Source organism: Vipera berus (genome assembly GCF_964194415.1).
Source record: "Vipera berus genome assembly, chromosome: 12".
Lineage (NCBI taxonomy): Eukaryota > Metazoa > Chordata > Lepidosauria > Squamata > Viperidae > Vipera > Vipera berus.
In genome coordinates this window covers 2235965-2253814 of record NC_138215.1, presented here as the reverse complement: position 1 = coordinate 2253814, position 17850 = coordinate 2235965, and the positions used below count along the sequence as shown (strand labels likewise).

General features: G+C 48.6%; 1 protein-coding gene across 2 annotated transcripts; it reads left to right on the top strand.

Annotated features, from left to right (window-relative positions):
* The first annotated feature begins 971 nt into the window (after window positions 1-971).
* Window positions 972-17711, top strand: CLN6 (CLN6 transmembrane ER protein). Of its 2 annotated transcripts, none has more exons than XM_081337340.1 (7): window positions 972-1070; window positions 4792-4906; window positions 6462-6560; window positions 8336-8524; window positions 9207-9262; window positions 11698-11823; window positions 13649-17711. In XM_081337340.1, the coding sequence occupies exons 2-7, from the start codon at window positions 4904-4906 to the stop codon at window positions 13938-13940; spliced, it is 765 nt and encodes a 254-aa protein (XP_081193466.1). In that variant the 5' UTR covers window positions 972-1070; window positions 4792-4903; the 3' UTR covers window positions 13941-17711. The 2 variants fall into 2 exon arrangements, with proteins under 2 accessions (XP_081193466.1, XP_081193465.1); XM_081337339.1 differs by lacking the exon at window positions 972-1070 and adding an exon at window positions 3219-3336.
* The last annotated feature ends 139 nt before the right edge of the window (window positions 17712-17850 follow it).

Genomic DNA, 17850 nt, shown 5'->3' with positions numbered 1-17850 from the left:
GAGCGGCAGGTGGCGACGTGGATGGAGCAGCTAGCGCGCTGGGCTCCCGGCGCGCACTAAGCCATGACTTATGTGTTAAACCACAATCCTGCGATTGCAAACTACTATGGGACCCGATGGGTGTTGGTTGATTTAAACTTGGCGCGCGGTACGAGCTCAGCCATCAAAATCTCTTTTTCAGGCTCTTGATGGGCTCCCCAACCTTTTGGGGAATGACAGGCCACCAGCCCCGCAGCTGGCGGGAAATGTGGTTGGCACAAAACCCGCTGGACCTTTTGCAATCCCTGATGCGACGTCCTTTCTTTGCCCCAGGCATGGCAAGGGAGAACTTGGTGACTTTGTTTCCTTCCTTTCAGCCTTTAATTTTTGTTAAATTAACTGGACTCCAGTGCAACTGAATGTGTGGCACACACAGCCCCATTTGTTTCACTCGTTCTGTGCGCCTTTGGCGTCTAGTCATGCCGGCCACATGACCACGGAGACGTCCTCGGACGAGCGCTGGCTCTTCGGCTTTGAAACGGAGATGAGCACCGGCCCCTAGAGTCGGAAATGACTAGCACGCATGTGCGGGGGAACTTTTACCTTTATATATATTCAACCATATGATATGAGGATGCTTAGTTTTACTTCTAGGGCAAGAATATAAAAGCTCAAACTAAACAGGATACAAAATTTGAAAGTCAGAGAAAAGCCCCAGCAAATGAATTCTGTACACTGCACTGAAACTGTTCAACTGCCACCTGTTGTGTGGGCTGCTGCCTCTTTTGGCAGAAAAGCAGCATTGCTTTCCCTGCCTGTTGCTAGAGCTGCCTGTGACTTGCTCCAGAGGTCTTCAGGGGATACAGCCTTTGTCCTGGTTAGTCATTGGTAGTACCAGCTGCCTCAGTAATGTGATCTTGCTAATTGGACCCGAGGCCTGTTCTATATTGGTTTCAGTAACAAAATGAATAGTTAATGCAGTCATTTAACTGGAGACGTTGCCACCTGTAGAAATAATAGAAGACCAATTTCATGTATTATGTATGGACCTGATTCAACCACAAGACTCTTTTCCACAGCTTGCACCAGAGGTAGGGGGGGAAAGACTGGTGATTCTCTGCTGTGAATAATCATATTTCTACTTGTTCTTTCCATATCCCTCATGATCCTTGATAGTATCTTTACTCTTAATCTCCCAGGATAGATGATCTGAATGGTAATTCACAAGCAGTGCATGTGCATTAAAGAAGCTCCTCAAATATTCAGGTTGGCAGGCAGAGATGCCACAAAAGCTGGAGGGAGAGGATTTTTTTACCCTTGTTTTTGATCAATTAAGGTTATAATTTCTCTCTGCATAAATATGGTCATAAATTGGATTGCTTCAGTTCAGGAGTGAGTAAATTCAGGTCAGGAGCAAGCACATTGTTGCTGTGTATTTTGATTTGTGCAATTTTCAGTGTACTTATTTATAAATAAATATTGGCTTATGTATAAGTAAGTACACATCCCAAAAGCAAGCACAAGATATACAATTAAAATCTCTACCCTTCTTAATTTGCCATATGCATAAGCCAGCATCACCCAGGTTGTTCCAGATTTCGTTACTGGCAGCAGCAGAATACCTTGAATGTGGAGGTAGCAAGAATACTGTTAGATCATTCTCTTGCTCCTGTTTGGTCCATCATGTTTGCATCATTTAGGAACAAAGTTTGAATCAGAAGGAAGGGTGGACCACAAATTGCTGCTGCAAACTATCATAAAAGTAAGAGATGTGTAGAAAACCGGTTGAAAACTCTTGGATCACTGGATCAGGATTTAGATGATGGTACCAATCTTACTTGAAGGCAACTTCTGGTTTCCTGTATTTTTTACCAGCAAAACCTCAGAACCTGCATATCATTTTTGGTGAGCCTGGTTTCCAGGAGAGGTGCTTGGTTGATCCTAGGGAGGCTCAGGAAAGGGGAAGGCACTGAGCACGCTCCAGGATTTCCTGGAGGTGCCCCTCTTCTTGACTCTTCATTGTGGGGGAGTGTGTATGTGTAAACATGTGTCTGTTTCCTTGAATCATTTCCCACTGTTGACCAGAGCTGTGCCAGCCAGACCTAGCCCCCACTTTTTTGGGGGGTGCTGGGGGCACTTAAAAAGCAAGGGGCGTTAATCTTGTACTCTCGTGCTCCAACGGGTTGTGAGTGGTGTGTGGTTTGAGGTTGCTCCTTACATATATTTCCCGCTGTTGACCAGGCCTAGGCGTGATACTGATCTTAGCTGAAGGTCAGTGGATCTCTTCTGGCCCAACAGGCTGTGCAAATGGTGTGAGTGAAAACCACAGAACCTGCATATCACTATGTTCAAATACCAACGTCCAGGCCACTGAAGCACAGCATTGTTTGTATTAAAGAAAACCAGATACGGGAGCGGTCGTGGTGCGATCTACACTCTGCCAGGGGCCTTGCAGTCGCCCTGGGGGCAGGATGCCCTGCCCCACTTATACAGAGTCCCAGCGGATGCCGCAGCTCATAGCCGGGCGCCTTTGAGGGCAACGGTTCCAAGCTGGTCAGTCCCAATGTTTCGTTACCCGGCAAGGTGGCATCTTTAGGAGATTCCCCTACTGCGAACCTGGCTCCTTTTCTGTGGGGTGGTTTTATGCCTTCCTATGCATTTGGCTTTCCATTGGGAATCTCGACGTTAAAGTTGGCCTGTGTTGTGCTCAAGCCATACACAGCCCCACAGCCCCACACGCACGGAGAGAGATGCCAGGGGGAAAGACACACTCCCCCCCCGCCGCCATTCCCCGAGGAGCGCCTTCGGCCTTCTGCGCCGCGAGGGCGCCCCTTCTTCTGCCGCACCGCTTTCTCCCGCCGCCTGCCAAGCCGCTGAGCTAAGCGCAGCTGGGGAAGCCGCCCGCCCGCCCGCCGCTGCTGCTGCTGCCCCCGGGGGCTTCAGGGCTGCTCGCACCGCCTCGGGCATTCCTTTCCTGGAGCTCGGCTGGCGCTGTTCCACAGGCGCGCCAGCCCGGCCTTCGCTCCTCTGGGACGGGCACTAAACCCAGGAGGGCCGCCGGCTCCTCAGCGGCCCACAAAGCGTCTGTCCGGAGCGAGGCCGAGTCGCCGCCGCCGCCAAGCACGAGCGGCCGTGCGAAGCGGGGGAGCAGCCGTCCCTTCGCCCCGTGGCTGCGCCGAGGCCGGGCGGCCAGAGGGGGCAGCAGATCTTCCGCCGGGCAGGGGCCGCCAAAGCCCGTCCCGGAGCGTCTCTCGCCCGCACGGCGGCGATGAACGGCGACCGCAGCCCCGCGGGAAGGGAGCCCGCCGCCGCGCGACTCCCGGCGTCCCTGAGGAGGCGCCACCCGGGCGGCCGCAGGTGCTCCGTCCCCCCGGGACCCTCTTCCTGCCGCCGCCGGCCGGAGCCCCGCGGCTCGGGGGCCCGCAGAGTCCTCCCCTGCCGGGGGCCCGTCTTGCCGACGGCCGCCCAGGAGGAGCCCGCCGCCCCCTGCGCGCGGCCGGAGGGAGAAGCGCGGCGGCCCTTCGCTCCTGCTTGGCCGCCGCGGGCCTAGGGCGGGCTACTCCGGCGAGTTCGGGCGTCCCGGCGGCCTGAAAGCGGGCTCGCCGCCTCCGTTAAGCAGAGCCTGGAGCCGCCCGGCAGAGCTTCGCCCGTTGCGCCGCCCTCCCTCGGCCACCCAGTCGGGAGCCGGGAGCTCTCGCTGGCAGCCTCCACCAGCCAGCTTGTCCGCGGGCTTTGCGGAGGAGTCCTCGGGCTGCGTGGGGCGCGGGAGTCCGGCTTCGTAGTTCGGTTTTCCCAAGCTCAGAAACTTTTAAGGTGCGCGGACTGCAACTCCCAGAATCTGCTGGCTGGGAATTCTGGAAGTTGAAGTCTCGTTGAGAAACTGAAGTGGCTTCTGACGACCGCTGCCTCTGCTCTCTCGGGCCCTTCTTTCAGGCTGAAGCGAAGCCGGGTCTGAATATTCCCACGCAAAGCCTGCCTTTTTTCCTCCCCCCTTGACCCGTCCGCAAGCGTCCTGTAGTATTTGAATTTGGTGTTTTGGTAACAGCTCTTACGGTTTTTGGTGGAGTTTCGCGTTCCTTTCTCACGTTCCTGTCCTTGGATCTGCCAGTCTGTTCCGAGTGGCACCTCTGATTCTGCCATTCTCCCCCACCCACCCCGCCTTCCCGAGTTTTCTGGCATGCAGGATGCCAGCGAAGCGAATGGCAGACCTGACAGTCTGAAAAGGCACAGCCCGTCTTCCGTTAGACATTCTGGATTTAAAGACAAGGTGGTGGACTAATTGGGGGAAGGAAGCAACCTGTGTCCTTAGACATCCAGGCAGGATTTAAATATACATGACCTGCAGCCACTTGTTGAGGCAAAGGTGGGTCTTGACTTAATTGATGCCTCCTCCAAGATCCTCGTGGCATCCTGGAGTCAGGCAGTGGGGTGTCACAGAGTATGGTTAAAATAAAATCAAGATGGGGCCATTTTGACACGATGCACATAAAAACAGGTGGAACTTTGATCACACACCTGTGGCTGCTGTTTGACTTTTTAAAAAAATCCTGCCAAAACTGCTGAGGACAGGTGAGTCTGTGGTGGCCAAAGGTTGGTGATCTGCATTCTCAGATCTCGGATGCACCGAGCCAATTCCCAGAGAACAACTAATTATTGCTCAAACAGGTGTGGAGACTGCTGCCATGCTGCCTTCAACAGGGATGGTGGTAGAAAGATACCGTTTCTCAGTTTGTGTCCGTGTGTGTCTCTTTGTTTGGGTGTTGGCCTAACTTTCTGACATTGCATCCATTGCCTTCCCGCTTTAACTCACAGGCATGGAGCAGTCCTCAAGGATGATGTTTGCCGGAATTCCTGCTTTCATTTTGACTTGTGGTTTTATTTCACTCTACAAAACTGGGTCCTGGACTTTGGTCGGCCCATCGCCATGGTGAGTACCCCAGGGATGAGAATTCTCACTGACTGATTGGTGTTAAGGGTTCAGATGAGGTAGAGGAGTTGAGGGCGAAGATGCACTGGGACAGAAAAATGAAGATTCTTTCCCAATACAGATAGTCCTCGATTTACAAAAGTTCATTTAGTGACAGTTCAAGGTTGCAACGGAACTGAAAAAAATGACATGACTTTTGACCGTCATGTGATCAAAATTCAGATGCTTAAGCAGCTGCTTCATATTTATGACGGTTGCCGTGTCCAGAGGTCATGTGATCAGCTTTTGCGACCTGACAAGCAAAGTCAATGGAGAAGCCAGATTCACTTAACAAGCGTGTTACTAATTTAACAACTGCGGTGATTCGCTTAAGAACTGTGGCAAGACAGGTAGTAAAATGGGGCAAAATTCACTTAACAAATGTCTCGCTTAGCAACATAAATTTTGGGCACAATAGTGGACTATCTGTGTTCTGGCTTTAGCATTGGCTTTAGCATTGGGTTTGGGCAGCCCTGCGGGCTGTCTGCTCTCAGTTCTGTGGCGCTTCCCCCATTGGGATCCTTGAATCCGGCTTGCAGGACTCTGGCCGCTGAAGTGAACAGCAGGGCTACAAACGCCTGCACAGCCGTGTGCAAATTGGGCTGCTCTGGGAGGGAGCCTCGGCCTGCCAACACTCCTGACCGCCTGCAGGCCCCCCTTTCATCCCTTGCTCACTGATGGTTGACTCTTGCTACTGAAATAGCGTTTCCCGCTTCTTCTGCCATTCTCCAAAGTGGGTCAAACCTGTTCAGTTTTGCCACCCATCACCCAGGAGGGGAAGCAACAAGGGACTGCAGGCAGGACGGAGGCAGCAGAGCGGCTGGCTGGGTGGCAAGCTGGGTTCGTGCTGGGAAGGTTTTCTGCTGAGCGGGCACTTCAGTCTGGCAGAGGGAAAAGGCTGTTCCTCTTGAATGTCCAGCTGGGCCGCTTGCTCCGTTCTCATTTTAAAATGTTTAAAAATTGTTTTAATTTAAAAGAAAATTAAACATGCTACAAAGCTTCCAGAATCATCTTTATTTCCAAGAAACCCTGGAAGTAAACCAAGAATTATTCACTTTCAGTCTGATCTCTTTATCCTCCTCTGGCATCCTTGTTCACATGAACATAAATAGTACAGCCCCTGTATCTGCGCTGAGTGTAAGGTCAGAACTGCATGTTACACTGTTCTACAATTATGTAAACACGTCTCTTCGTTGAGTCTAAGGACAGCGATGCTTTATTTTTTTCAGTGCCTGCTGATTGTCGCTTGCAAATCCTCCTCCCTATCCTGTATGCGTTTTGCAAAGAAGATTTGGGATTGGGATGTTTGCATTACTCTCAGATTAATTTTCCTTGGCTTTTGACATTCCCCCCTCCCTCTCTCTGTCAGTCTCATCCACGCAAACACCCCCACAAAAAAAACAACAAGCAAAAATGGCCTTTACAGCCAAGCTTGAGAAAAATCTGCAACAGAAAGCCCACCAATAATTAAGGGATGGCACAATCTTGCTTTTTGTTTGTGTGTCTCCCTCTGCAGATTGTGCTTCCACTTGAATGGTTTCCCCTGAATAGGCCGAGCGTTGGCGATTATTTTCACATGGCCTATAATGTCATCACACCCTTTATTCTCCTGAAGGTAAAATAGTTGTTGTTTCTTCTTGCACAAAACCATCTAGATCAGGGTTACTCAACCTTGGGAACTTTAAGATGTATGGATGTTAACTCCCAGAATTCCCTAGCCACTCTGGAATTTGAAGTCCACGCATCTTAAAATTGTCAAGGTTGAGGATCCTCCATCTAGATAAATGCATCATCCATCAACTTTTTTTCCAGACTCTTAAATTTGGTGCTGGGGGGAGAGAAGAAGCCAACTTGTGGGAGTTGCGAGCTGTCAGGCCCACATGTGAATTGGACAGTATAATTTCTTGCCTGGAAATCATACATTGTGATGTCCTAGTAAATCCCGTTTGCAAGGTAGTTGTGCTTCACTACAGTGTTCACTGACTCTTGGTCAGCAACACTGAGTTTTACCACCAGCTTTTGAAAAACGGGCAAGATTAAAATATCTGAAGGTCGTGATTGGTGATGGATGTTCCCCTCAGATTGCCGTCTCTCTGGGCTGGAGTCGGGGTGAAGAACCTCGGGAGGTGCCTCCTTGCAGAGCATGCACACACCTACAAATAGCCCATCATCCCAGGGACGGAGGCTGGTTGATCTTCCAAGGAGAGCCAGTCAGGCGAGGCTGCAGGAGGGGCAAGATCTTTCCAATTCTAGATTTCAGGAAAGGAAAGGGTTAAGCAGCTTCGGATCCTTGATTCATTTATGGCATAAACTGTCCCCTGCCCAAGTCCATAGGGGAATTCACAGCAATAGATAAGGTTTACATGTTCAAATTCAGGGTAATGACACAAACTTGGCACACACTTGTTGCAAAAGTAAAATTGTTTAAAGTTGAGACAGGTAAGCAAAAAATCCCTTGAAGATGCCAAAGAGCTCAGAATCCTTTGTGGTTTAAAACTGGGGAGGGGGGACGTGGGTTATTGCCATCAGTCCTCCTGCAACCTTGAGTCAAAAGGGGTGGGAGCTCATGTGATGACAGGAGTGTTTCCCGGCAAGTGTGAAACTGCCAGGCACTGGGTCTTTGCCATGGAGTGAAGAATCGCTCACCCTCGGGGGTCCCATCTTTTAGGAAGGGCTCCATTGCTGCATTCCTGGGGCCTCAAAAGGGGGCTGGGTAGGAACCATGATGCTTTTCCTTTGTCCTATGTCCTTTGTCTGCCGGACTCCCCTTTTAATACAGACACTGGGGCTGCTGCAGTGTTTCTGAGCTGGGAGCAAGGGCCACATGCCATGGGTGGATGAGCAACATTTCTGTGGACGTAGCGCAGTCAGGCCTCTTCGTCTTCATGGCTAAGTCAAGAAAATCACTTTCTCCCCTGTTTAAAAGACGGCGGAGTGAGTCATGGAATAAGACGTAGGAGAGAAGGCTGTCATTTAGGCCTCCTGATGGGACTTGTGGCCGACATTTTGGCAAAAGCCAAGGGCAGCAGAGGGGATGAATCGGGCTGGTGTGGGCTCTAGGGCAGCCCTGGGACAGCTGCTTCTCCACTGCATCCCCCTGAAATGGGTTGTCGTGCCAGTTGAAGGAGAAAGGGGGCCACAGAGAACCTCCTCCATTCTGCAGTTGGGGGGGGAGATGCTGCTGTCTCCAAGGAGGGGATTTAGGTTGAGGCACGGATGCTTTTGCAGAGACTTTATTTCAGGAACAGGTTTTGACTTTCTTTTTTTGTGAGAGTTGGGTCCCTCTTAGGAAAGGGGAGAAGATTTCCAGCTTTTGCTTGATGGCGTTTGGGAGGGGTTGAAGGGGTCCAGCTTTGCTCCCCAGCCTCACACAAGTTGCTTTGTGTGCAGCTGATGGAGCGCTCCCCCAAGGCTCTTCCCCGCTCCATGGTGTATCTCTGCATCATCATCTTCGTCATGGGGGCCAGCATCCACCTGGTGGGGGACTCTGTCAATCACCGACTGATATTCAGCGGCTACCAGCTCCACCTGTCCGTCCGAGAGAATCCAATCATCAAAAATCTCAAGCCGGAGACCCTGGTGAGAGAAACTGGTTCCCTCTGCTTGTGACTCCTGACGCTGCTTGTCTGTCTGTCTGTCTATCTATCTATCAATCTCTAGTGATCTATATTGATCTATCTAGTGAGCTATATCGATCTGTTGATAGATTGCTCTATCTTATCAAATGATTTAATGCGGCACCCATCTCACCCAAGTGACATCTTAGGGTAATTTATGGGATTAAAAACAAATTAATCCCAATGGGACCCAATAAACACTTAACTGCAAATAGTTCTCAACTTATGACTGGTCACTTAACAACTCTTGGAAATTATAACAGAATTTTTTTTAAAAAGTACTTATGAATTGCAGCATCCCATGTTCGTCTAACTGCAATTTGCTACTTTTTTGCTGTTTTGCAGGAGAAAATGGCCCCAAATACCCATTGGCTATGCTGGATTTAGCTACAACCACCTGATGTATTTAACAATGGCAGGAAACTTGCTTTATGACCATCATAAAAATGATCATAAAATCGAGTTTGGTCACCTGGTGCCTTGACTTACAACCTCCATAAATTACAACTGGGCTCTGCTTGGTCATAAGCCGAGGACTGCCTGTCCCCAAACCCCATGCCAGCAGAGCTCTTTACTGCCTGGCCCAAGTGCCTGACAGCTGGACCCCTTCGGTCTTTGGACTCTTCCATTTCCTTCCTTTCCAGATCGATTCCTTTGAACTGCTCTACTATTACGATGAGCATCTGGGCCATTCAATGTGGTGAGTCTGGCTGCGTTTCGAACCAGCTCCCTTTCCCCGTTGCTGCAGAAGAAACGTGGCCTGGTCTGGTCCTGTGGGCTGAGACGGTGCCAGATCTGTCTGGGCCTCATGAGAGCTGCCGGCATTGCTGGGGGGGGGAGGAGGGGCAGCTCAAGGCCTCTCGCTGCCTCCCTCGAGTTCCAATGGGGCTTTCCACTCACCACGTTAAACCATTATTCATCTTGTTTCCTTCTTAAAAGATTTCACAGCCGTCCTTCAGGAGCAAAATATTCAACCCCCTGCCAAGAACAAAAATGCACAATTGCATCTACTCTGGAAAAAAGAGGAGGAATGGCCAAAAAAGGTTTAGCCATTCCTGAGCCTAAAGTCTTGGAATTTAATCTGGGATCCTTTTCTTCACCTACTTAAATATTGATCTGCTGGGCTGCATTGCTTCCATGCATTTAATTTGTTGTAATATGGTCTGTCAGGGTTTTGTGCCACCTGTTGCTGCCATGCTTTCCTTGGGTAGATTGGAAATACATTTAATAAATTCATTAATATAAATAAGTAAATAATGACATTTTAATGAACCACAGTGGCTTCCCCACCACTTGACATCTTTCTAACAAGATTTTAATTGACCAAGAATTAGAATAACAATAAGAGTTGGAAGGGACCTTGGAGGTCTTCTAGTCCAACCCCTTGCTCAAGCGGAGACCCTATACCGTTTCAGACAAGAGGTCTCTTAAAAGCCTTAATTAGTCTGTGCATGCTGGAATCCCTGTTCAGGCCCTTTGTGGAGTTGATTTTCCATCAAGTAGGCCTGCACCCAGATTTCTTGCTGGCTAAGCTGGCCCTGAAATCCAGTAGCACTTTTTTGGTTTCAGGACGTGCCCTCCAGAGGCTCCTCAGGGATGCCACGCTGATGGGCCAGGAGAGCCATGAGGGATGCAAGAAAACAAAAGTGCTTTTTGATTGAGTTATCAAAGCCTAAACCAAGGATTTCCAGGCAGGATTGCTTTTTTAATATATGTTTGTATTACAATTCCCCATATTTTTGGTTGGTAATAAGTGTTTCAACCTAACAAGCGCTCGGCGTAGTTATTTCCCTTGTTTTTATTAAAAAGAAATGTCTGGAGTTTTGCCAAACAGGACTGCATTCTCCGAGAAGGATTTGGAGCAAGCAGTTTCCGTTTGCATGCACAGCCCAGCTCTCTCTGATTCACTAACGCGGCCCTCTTTCCCGCCCTCCACAGGCCCCTGAGGAAAACATGCTGCTGCAGATTTAAGAATCCTATTAATTTTAATGGGTCACTGCCTTAAAGCCACAGGATCTTCTTCCTGCCTGTGGGACACTAGTCAGCTGCCAAAAATGTCATAGAGATTAAGAACTGAGAAAGTGGCTGAGGATCAGGAGGAATCTGTTAGTGCAATGTTTCTCAACCTGATGTGTGTCAGGCTAGATTCCTAGGAAAGAAAGGCCCTCGACTTAGTTTGTTTGAAGTGACAGGTTTTAAGGATTAGGGATTGCAAACAAAGCAAATGTAGAATTAAGGTTCCCCCGCCTGAAACGTTACAGCATTTCCCCCCTTCTCCCCCGGCCCTTCCCCCTTGACCTGCCTGTCTTCCTCCAATGGCGTTTTTGGAAACCCCTTGGATGTCTGGGGCCACTTGGTGCAATTCACATTCCTTTCCCAGGATTCGAGGCCTTGAAGTCTGGAATCGGCCTGTTCTCACCACCACCCCGCTCATCTCTACCTTCTACACGCCAATTGCTTATTTCCTCTCCCCCCCCCCACTTCCCCTAACAATTTGTGGTAGGGTTGCAGCAAAGCAGCAGTGGCAGATCTGACAATGTGTGGATTTCAACTTCCAGCATTCCCCAGCTAGCTCTGCAATGCTGGCTTGGGGATTCTGGGGACTGAAATCCACATATCTTCAAGCTGATAAGGTTGAGAAATGTTGTGTTAGCGCCTTTTCATTCAGGTCATATGTCTTGGAATATAAATGGGGTTGGTCAGAAAAGGCACTCCTCCAGGTTATTTTTTGCCACCAAAGATGAATGGGGCTCTCTTCTTAGAATTGCGAACAGCTTTATGGTTACCGTCTGGCAGGATCCCTGTTCTGGCTTAAATGTGCAGTCAAAGTGGCTGGGAATTTCTGAGGGGTAAAGATGGTGAGGGGAAACAGACAGGGCCCTCTCACAGCTTGGTTACACTTGTAAGAACGCTAGATGCTCAAGGACATAGACCCTGAGAAATCAGGTAGCGTTTTTTATTAGTCAGAGGAAGGTGAGGGCTTCCAGGCTCTCTCAAATGTCTCTTCAGGCCATTAAGCAGCTACTCTGTCCGCTCACCAAGCCAGAAGAGCTGAAATGAGCTGTTAAAACAGCAGGAAGCCCTTTTTTTCCACCTTATCCCTCACAACCTCTTGCAATGTTGTCCTTTTCACAGGTACGTACCCTTCTTTCTCATCCTCTGCATATATTTCTCTGGCTGTTTCATACCCTGCAAAGAACAACAGCCCAGAATCCCTGTGGCTGCTTTACTCCTCATTGGGCCCAGCAGCCTCTATTACTGGTAAGTGAGCCAAGGTGGCACAAGAAGGCAGCGGTACCAAGCCAGGTGTGTCTGCTTGCGAGACAGTTGGCATCTCAAGGGTCAGACAGCTGGTGTTTGGACTGTCCCAAGCGGAACATAAAATAACAGGGTTGGAAGGGACCTTGGAGGTCTTCTAGTCTAACTGCCTGCTCAAGCGGGAAGCCCTCTACCATTCTAGACAGATAGCTGTCCCGTCTCTTCTTAAAAGCCTCCAAGGATGGAGCACCCACAACCTCTGAAGCAAGTTGTTCCATTGGTTAATTGTTCTCACTGTCAGGAAATTTCTCCATAGTTCTAGATTGGAAGAAACTCCCAATGAGAGACTCAAGAAATGGAATTCAGGTTTAGAAGATTTGCATAGAACAGAGCTGCACCCAAAATGGAGTCATTAATTAATTAATATCTCCTCTATTGGCAGTACAATGCCTTAATTTTGCCGTATCACACAGATCCAGTGTATTGACTTCTTCCACAGTCTAAATAGGCTACCTCCACAGCATTTCTGCAGTCGACAGTCTACTTACTTTGCTAAAAAAAAAAATTAGTGGGCAGAACCAATTTTTAGTGAACCCATGCTGGCTTCTAGTCATCTCGTTCCCAGATATGAATTTCAAATTAATGGTTCTGTAGTTTCCACTTTTTTTCCTTTGTAAAGATTGGAAATAATGTTAGTTCTTCTGTGGTGTCATTCAAATATATTTCAAATCTAGGCTGAACATTTGAACAGACTTTCCAATTTGCAAAATACTTCAATTTTTTATGGCCCAGTCTCTTTCCTGTTAAACTGCTAATAGGAGAAGGACCCCTCGATTCCAGCCAGGGATCCTTTTATCGAGTGGGGGTGGGAAAAGGGAGCCGTGCCAAACTGATCCACGGAGACTGTTTCAAACTCTGGTCCCGTTTCTTTCCTCTTTCAAACTTTAAAATTCATCCCGGAGAGAAAGGGGCGGGATGTGTGTGTGCGCCTGCTTTCTGTCCCCTTTGGGGGCAGTGGTATCTGGGGGGTCTCCCGGGGTCTTTGTGACTTTCTTCTCTGTGCGTTCCCTCAGCCACTAGCATTTGTTGTAACCGGGTTGAATCCTGGCTTCTTTTCAAGGCCTTGCATTTCCTGAAAAGGGGACTTTGCTGGGTCCCCGAGTGACAGAAGCTTCCGCTGCTGCCGCTCTTCCTTGGCAGGTTTTGGCAGCCTGCCAAGAATATTTCTCCTGCGTCTCTTTCAAAGCTTGCTGAAAACGGTTTTAGGGAGTACACGGGTAGTCCTCAACTTACAATAGTTTGTTAGTGACCGTTCAAAGCGACAACAGCACTGGGAAAAGTGACTTAGGGCCGTTGTTCATGTTTACCGCCCTTGCGGCGTCCCGGGGGTCACCTGATCAAAATTGTGACTCTTGACAACGGGTTCATACTTACGACGATCGTAGCGTCCTTTTGCGACCCTCTGACAAGCAAAGTCAATGGGTAACTGGATTCACTTAACAATTGTGTCACTAACTTAACTGCAGTGATTCACTTAACAACCGTGACAAGACAGGTCGTAAAATGGGGCAAAATTCCCTTAGCAAAGGTCTCAGGGATAGAAATTTGGGGCTCAGTTGTGGTTGCAGGTTGGGGACTATTGTGTCTGTGAGGAGGTGAGTCAGAAATTAGGCTAGGCCAGGGGTAGGCCTTCAGCATTTGGCCTACCCACCGCCCCCCCCCAGCATGCAGAGCCCCCCCGGAAGGCAGCTACACCTTTTCACCCCCTGAGAAGGTGGGTGATCCCGGAGAAGCCTCTGCAGCCACCTGGGCTCCCTTCCTCTTGCAGGTACCTCGTCACGGAGGGCCAGATCCTCACCCTCTTCGTCTTCACCACCTTCGCCCTGGTGGCGCTCGTGATGCACCAGAGGCGGAAGGGCCTCGTCATGGACAGCAACGGCCGCTTCCTCTTCTACTCCTTTGTCCTCACACTGGGGCTGGTGGCCCTCTGGATTGGCTGGCTCTGGAACGACCAGACCCTCCGGAAGAAATATCCTGGCATCATCTACGTTCCTGAGCCCTGGGCCTTTTACACCTTGCACCTCAGGAATCCGCCCTCGAGGAAGGCGGAGGGCATCTGATGCGGCGGCTGCCTTTATTTGGGGAGACGGAGCCCGTCGGCAGGGCTTGGCTGGCGCCCACAGAACAAAGGGAGGGAGGCTTGTCTGTCCTCCCCTTCAGGGCTCTGGTGTTCTGCCTGGATTCATTTGGAAGCAGGTTCTACCAAACTGGGGCCGCCTCCCAAATCAATCTTCATTGTGAGCTCAGCCCTGGGCTAGAAGAAGGGGATGTGGTCGCAGAAAGAATACTCGGAACCCGAACGACTCTACCTGTCCACTGAACTGACATTCCTTCGGCACCGGGGTTTGTATTTTTCCGTGGTTTCCGTCCTCTGTGATTGGGAAGATGCCTGGGCTATGTAGAGTTTGTTAGAACGTTGAATGGAGACGAGGGTCCAGGAGACGCCGGGTGACCTCTGATGTTCAACCTGTCTCCTCCTTTTGCATATTCCATTCTACTTTGGGTGGAAATCTATGCAAAGATGAAGAACTGCTTATCCCAAATGTAGTATGATCCCTGCATTCAGTTCTCAACCAGGTCACTGATAACTAGTTTGATTGTTTACTCCTCAGATTCATGGCGCAAGTAAATAATAATATGTCTAGTGAATTTTGAAATGAGAAAAAACACTGAATATTTTGACTTCCAGCCTCTAGCTCTGTGAATTCCTGGCTTTTGGCTCACTAACACGGACGTTGCAGATACAGCTGAAAAAGAGATAGATTCAGCTGGGTGCAGAAGGTATTACAAAGATGAGATTAGGAGTAGCAGACCAGCGAGAGAGGGAAAACAAAGAGGCTGCAAAGGGAGGTCAAAGAGCAGCTGCCATGTGGAAAGAGGCTGTCTGGCCCTGTACAGGTAGGCTTCAGTTTGCAACGGTTCATTTAGTGACCATTCAACATTGTAAGGGCACTCAAAAAAGGACATGACCATTTTTCACACAACTATTGCAGCATCCCTGTGGTCACATGATCAAAATTGAGATGCTTGGTAACTGTCTCATATTTATGACGGTCGCAGCGTCCCAGAGTCATATGATCCCCTTTTGCAACCTTCTGACAAGCAAAGTCAATGGGGAAGCCGGATTCACTTAACAGCCGTGTTACTAACTTAACGACTGCAGCGATCCGCTTAACAACTGTGACGAGAAAAGTTGTAAAATGGGACAAAATTCACTTAACAAATGTCTCGCTTAGCAACAGAAATTTTGGACTCAATTGTGATCGTAAGTCAAAGGTTACCCACAGGGAAGATCCTGGCTTTGATCATGACACCTTATTAGCAAATTATCTATTCCCAGCAGAGAATAAGAGTTGTGGTCCTAAAGTGGCCCAGCCAGCATTAGGTATAAATTAGATGATTTTTCACTGATGAAGCCCACCAACCTCTTAAACAGTCATATTATCAATAACGCACAGCATCTTTTAAACTCTTAGGCAAAGGGAACGGTGGTAGAAGCATCCACTGTAGGGTGGAGAGACCATCTGGTGCTCTTTTTCTCCTTAAGAGGCCCTTGTCAAAATAGGGGCTGTCAAAACTAAACTTGGGGCAGTGCCTTTTGTCTGTTTGGGCTAGCAGGCTGGATCTTTCGGGGCTAGCCATATCACAGAAATACTCCAAAACCCTTCAGAAGAATTTCTGGACTTTTTGGATCTAGTGAGAGATCACTTGGGGCAAGGATGTGAGAGGTAAACCAAGGATGAAGACAGCGTGTGTAAACTACTAACTGAAGACTGTCCAGGTTGTAGTAGCAGCTACTATAGGTGTGGGTGCTACTTCCAGGATGTAGTAGTGGCAGCTATAAAGATAGGAGGCAAACCTGATTATGGGTCCAGGTTGATTAAATGGATTTCACATACTGAATGTCAAAACAGATTTCTTGGCCTTAGAAATGACGCAGGGGGAGAAAAATCTGTAAGCGGAGGTGCAGCTGTTCCCTGCCTGCAGCTTTAGAAGAAGCCTCCCCTTGCCCACCCCCTGCTGCTCTGGCAGCCCCCAAACAGTAATGTTTACCAGAAAGGAAGATAAGATGATTTTTAGAAATAATCGTTAAAATGGGAGGTTTTCTCATATTACTGAGAATTGGGACAGAAAAGTAATTTTGTGGGAGGGAGGACTGATCTGACACGAATTAGCAGGCCTCTGATCTTGCTTCAGCCTTTGAAGGCGAAGGGAATATCTGGCCAGACCCCTGAAAGACAAAGTCTTCAAAAAAAACAACCCAGATCCACCCAACCTTTCCACGGTTCCTGTTGGGATTACGGGCTGTATGTTGGTCTGCTCCAGCCTTCCCCCACTTGGCGCCCTCCAGATGTTTTGGAGAGCAGTATCCATCCCCTCCAGCTAGCATGGGCAGATGTTAACCTAACACATCTGGAGGGCCCCCCAAGTGATGGAAGCCCAAACCGCAGCCCGTCATGCCGGGGAGGAAGAAGCAGGCTCCCAAACTGGGCAGGGGGCTGCGCTGCACACAGGAACTGTGGTTCAAAGGCATTTTAACCCTTCAGATGCTGTTTTGGCCAGGAAAATCTGAGCTGTCACGCTTTTCCTTTTTCCTGCACACCTGCCTGTCTCCTGGCCTCCCTGTCAATACTCAGGTGGAAAACTCCCCACCCAGAAAATGCGCAGGACTTCCTTTAAAGTTAAGAAGTTCTTCACTGGAATGCTTTTTGGGGGGTGTGCACAGGGAGGGACAAAAAAGTTAAGAGGATTCTGACCAGCATAACCTCTTGTCCACAGGTGCACTAAATTAAATCAATCAAACAAGACCCCACTCCTGAGGGCTTCAGTTGCACCATCTTGACTCTTGTTCCCTTTCAGATGTTCCTGCTGTTCTTGTGTTTTGGAAACCTAGAGCAGGTCTTTTGTAGCGCAGAAAGACAGTCACAATTCTAGCCATGTATCGCAAGAAGGGTGAAAGTTTAATTTAGGCAGATAAAAGTGTGCTGAAATCCTTCTGGATAGAGAGGTGGAATTTTTCAAGTTTGGCGTGCAGGTAAGCTTCTAAATGTGTGATAGATTCAAAACAAAAATTGGACTTAATTGAGACGAATGATTTAGTCTCCATGAATGCAAACTTTTTTGTTTTGGTCACAGTAAAAATTACTATTTTGAAAGTGGGAGGGCAATTTCATCAGCTTGAAGGATTACATGAAATCACTTCCAGATATCTCTAGAGGAGCTCTTTCAGGCATATGTAATGTAATTGCAGTCCTTCGATGACCTCAAAAAACACGAGGAATTGGAGCCGGTCAGTACTGAATGGGTGATGACCAGGATATCTCGCTATGGTAGAAAAGGTTGGAAGGTCTGTGAAGTCAATGGTAAACTATGCCCAGATTGTTGCTAAGAAAAACACAGACGTTTCTGCATGTCAACAAGAAAAGAGCTGAGCTAGAATGGGTCTCTTCCTTTTAAGAGTGAATTATCTCTGTTAGTAGCACAAACTTCCCCAGATTGTGAGGATGGTGGTCACTATCTACATTTATCGGTGATGGGAAACCTCTTAGGAAACTTTTGTGCAGAAATTGAAAAAAGAAACCCTATTTTTTATTTAAGCTTTTGATGTTTAGCTAGGATAGATTATAGAAAGAAGAGTATTGTGTTGTAACTTGAGAGAGAGGTTAAAATTGCATTGATAACTGCTGTGAAGAATATCAAAGGTCATTGCTGTGTAACTTTTTTCTTGGTTGCATTTTTTTATTTCTCTTTGCTTTCATTTTCTTTTCTGTATATATGTTGCATTAGTTTTTATGTTTAAAAATTTCTAATAAAATTATATGGGGGAAAAAGGAATCCTGGAGGATGCTAAGTTCGAGAAGACTCTGCTAGCATGTTATGTGAGCTGCCTGGTCAGGCCCCTGGATGGATGTCTGTGGGGGTGGGGGAGGGAGGGAGAGAGAGGCTGCCTGGGGAACAATCGGATAAGAG

Excerpts from the sequence above, each read along its gene's own strand:
- CLN6 (XM_081337339.1), top strand. The coding sequence starts at position 3,248 with ATGAACGGCGACCGCAGCCCCGCGGGAAGGGAGCCCGCCGCCGCGCGA. Across the intron at positions 4,907-6,461 it reads TTGGTCGGCCCATCGCCATG|ATTGTGCTTCCACTTGAATG; the intron begins GTGAGTACCCCA and ends CTCCCTCTGCAG. Across the intron at positions 11,824-13,648 it reads CCCAGCAGCCTCTATTACTG|GTACCTCGTCACGGAGGGCC; the intron begins GTAAGTGAGCCA and ends TTCCTCTTGCAG.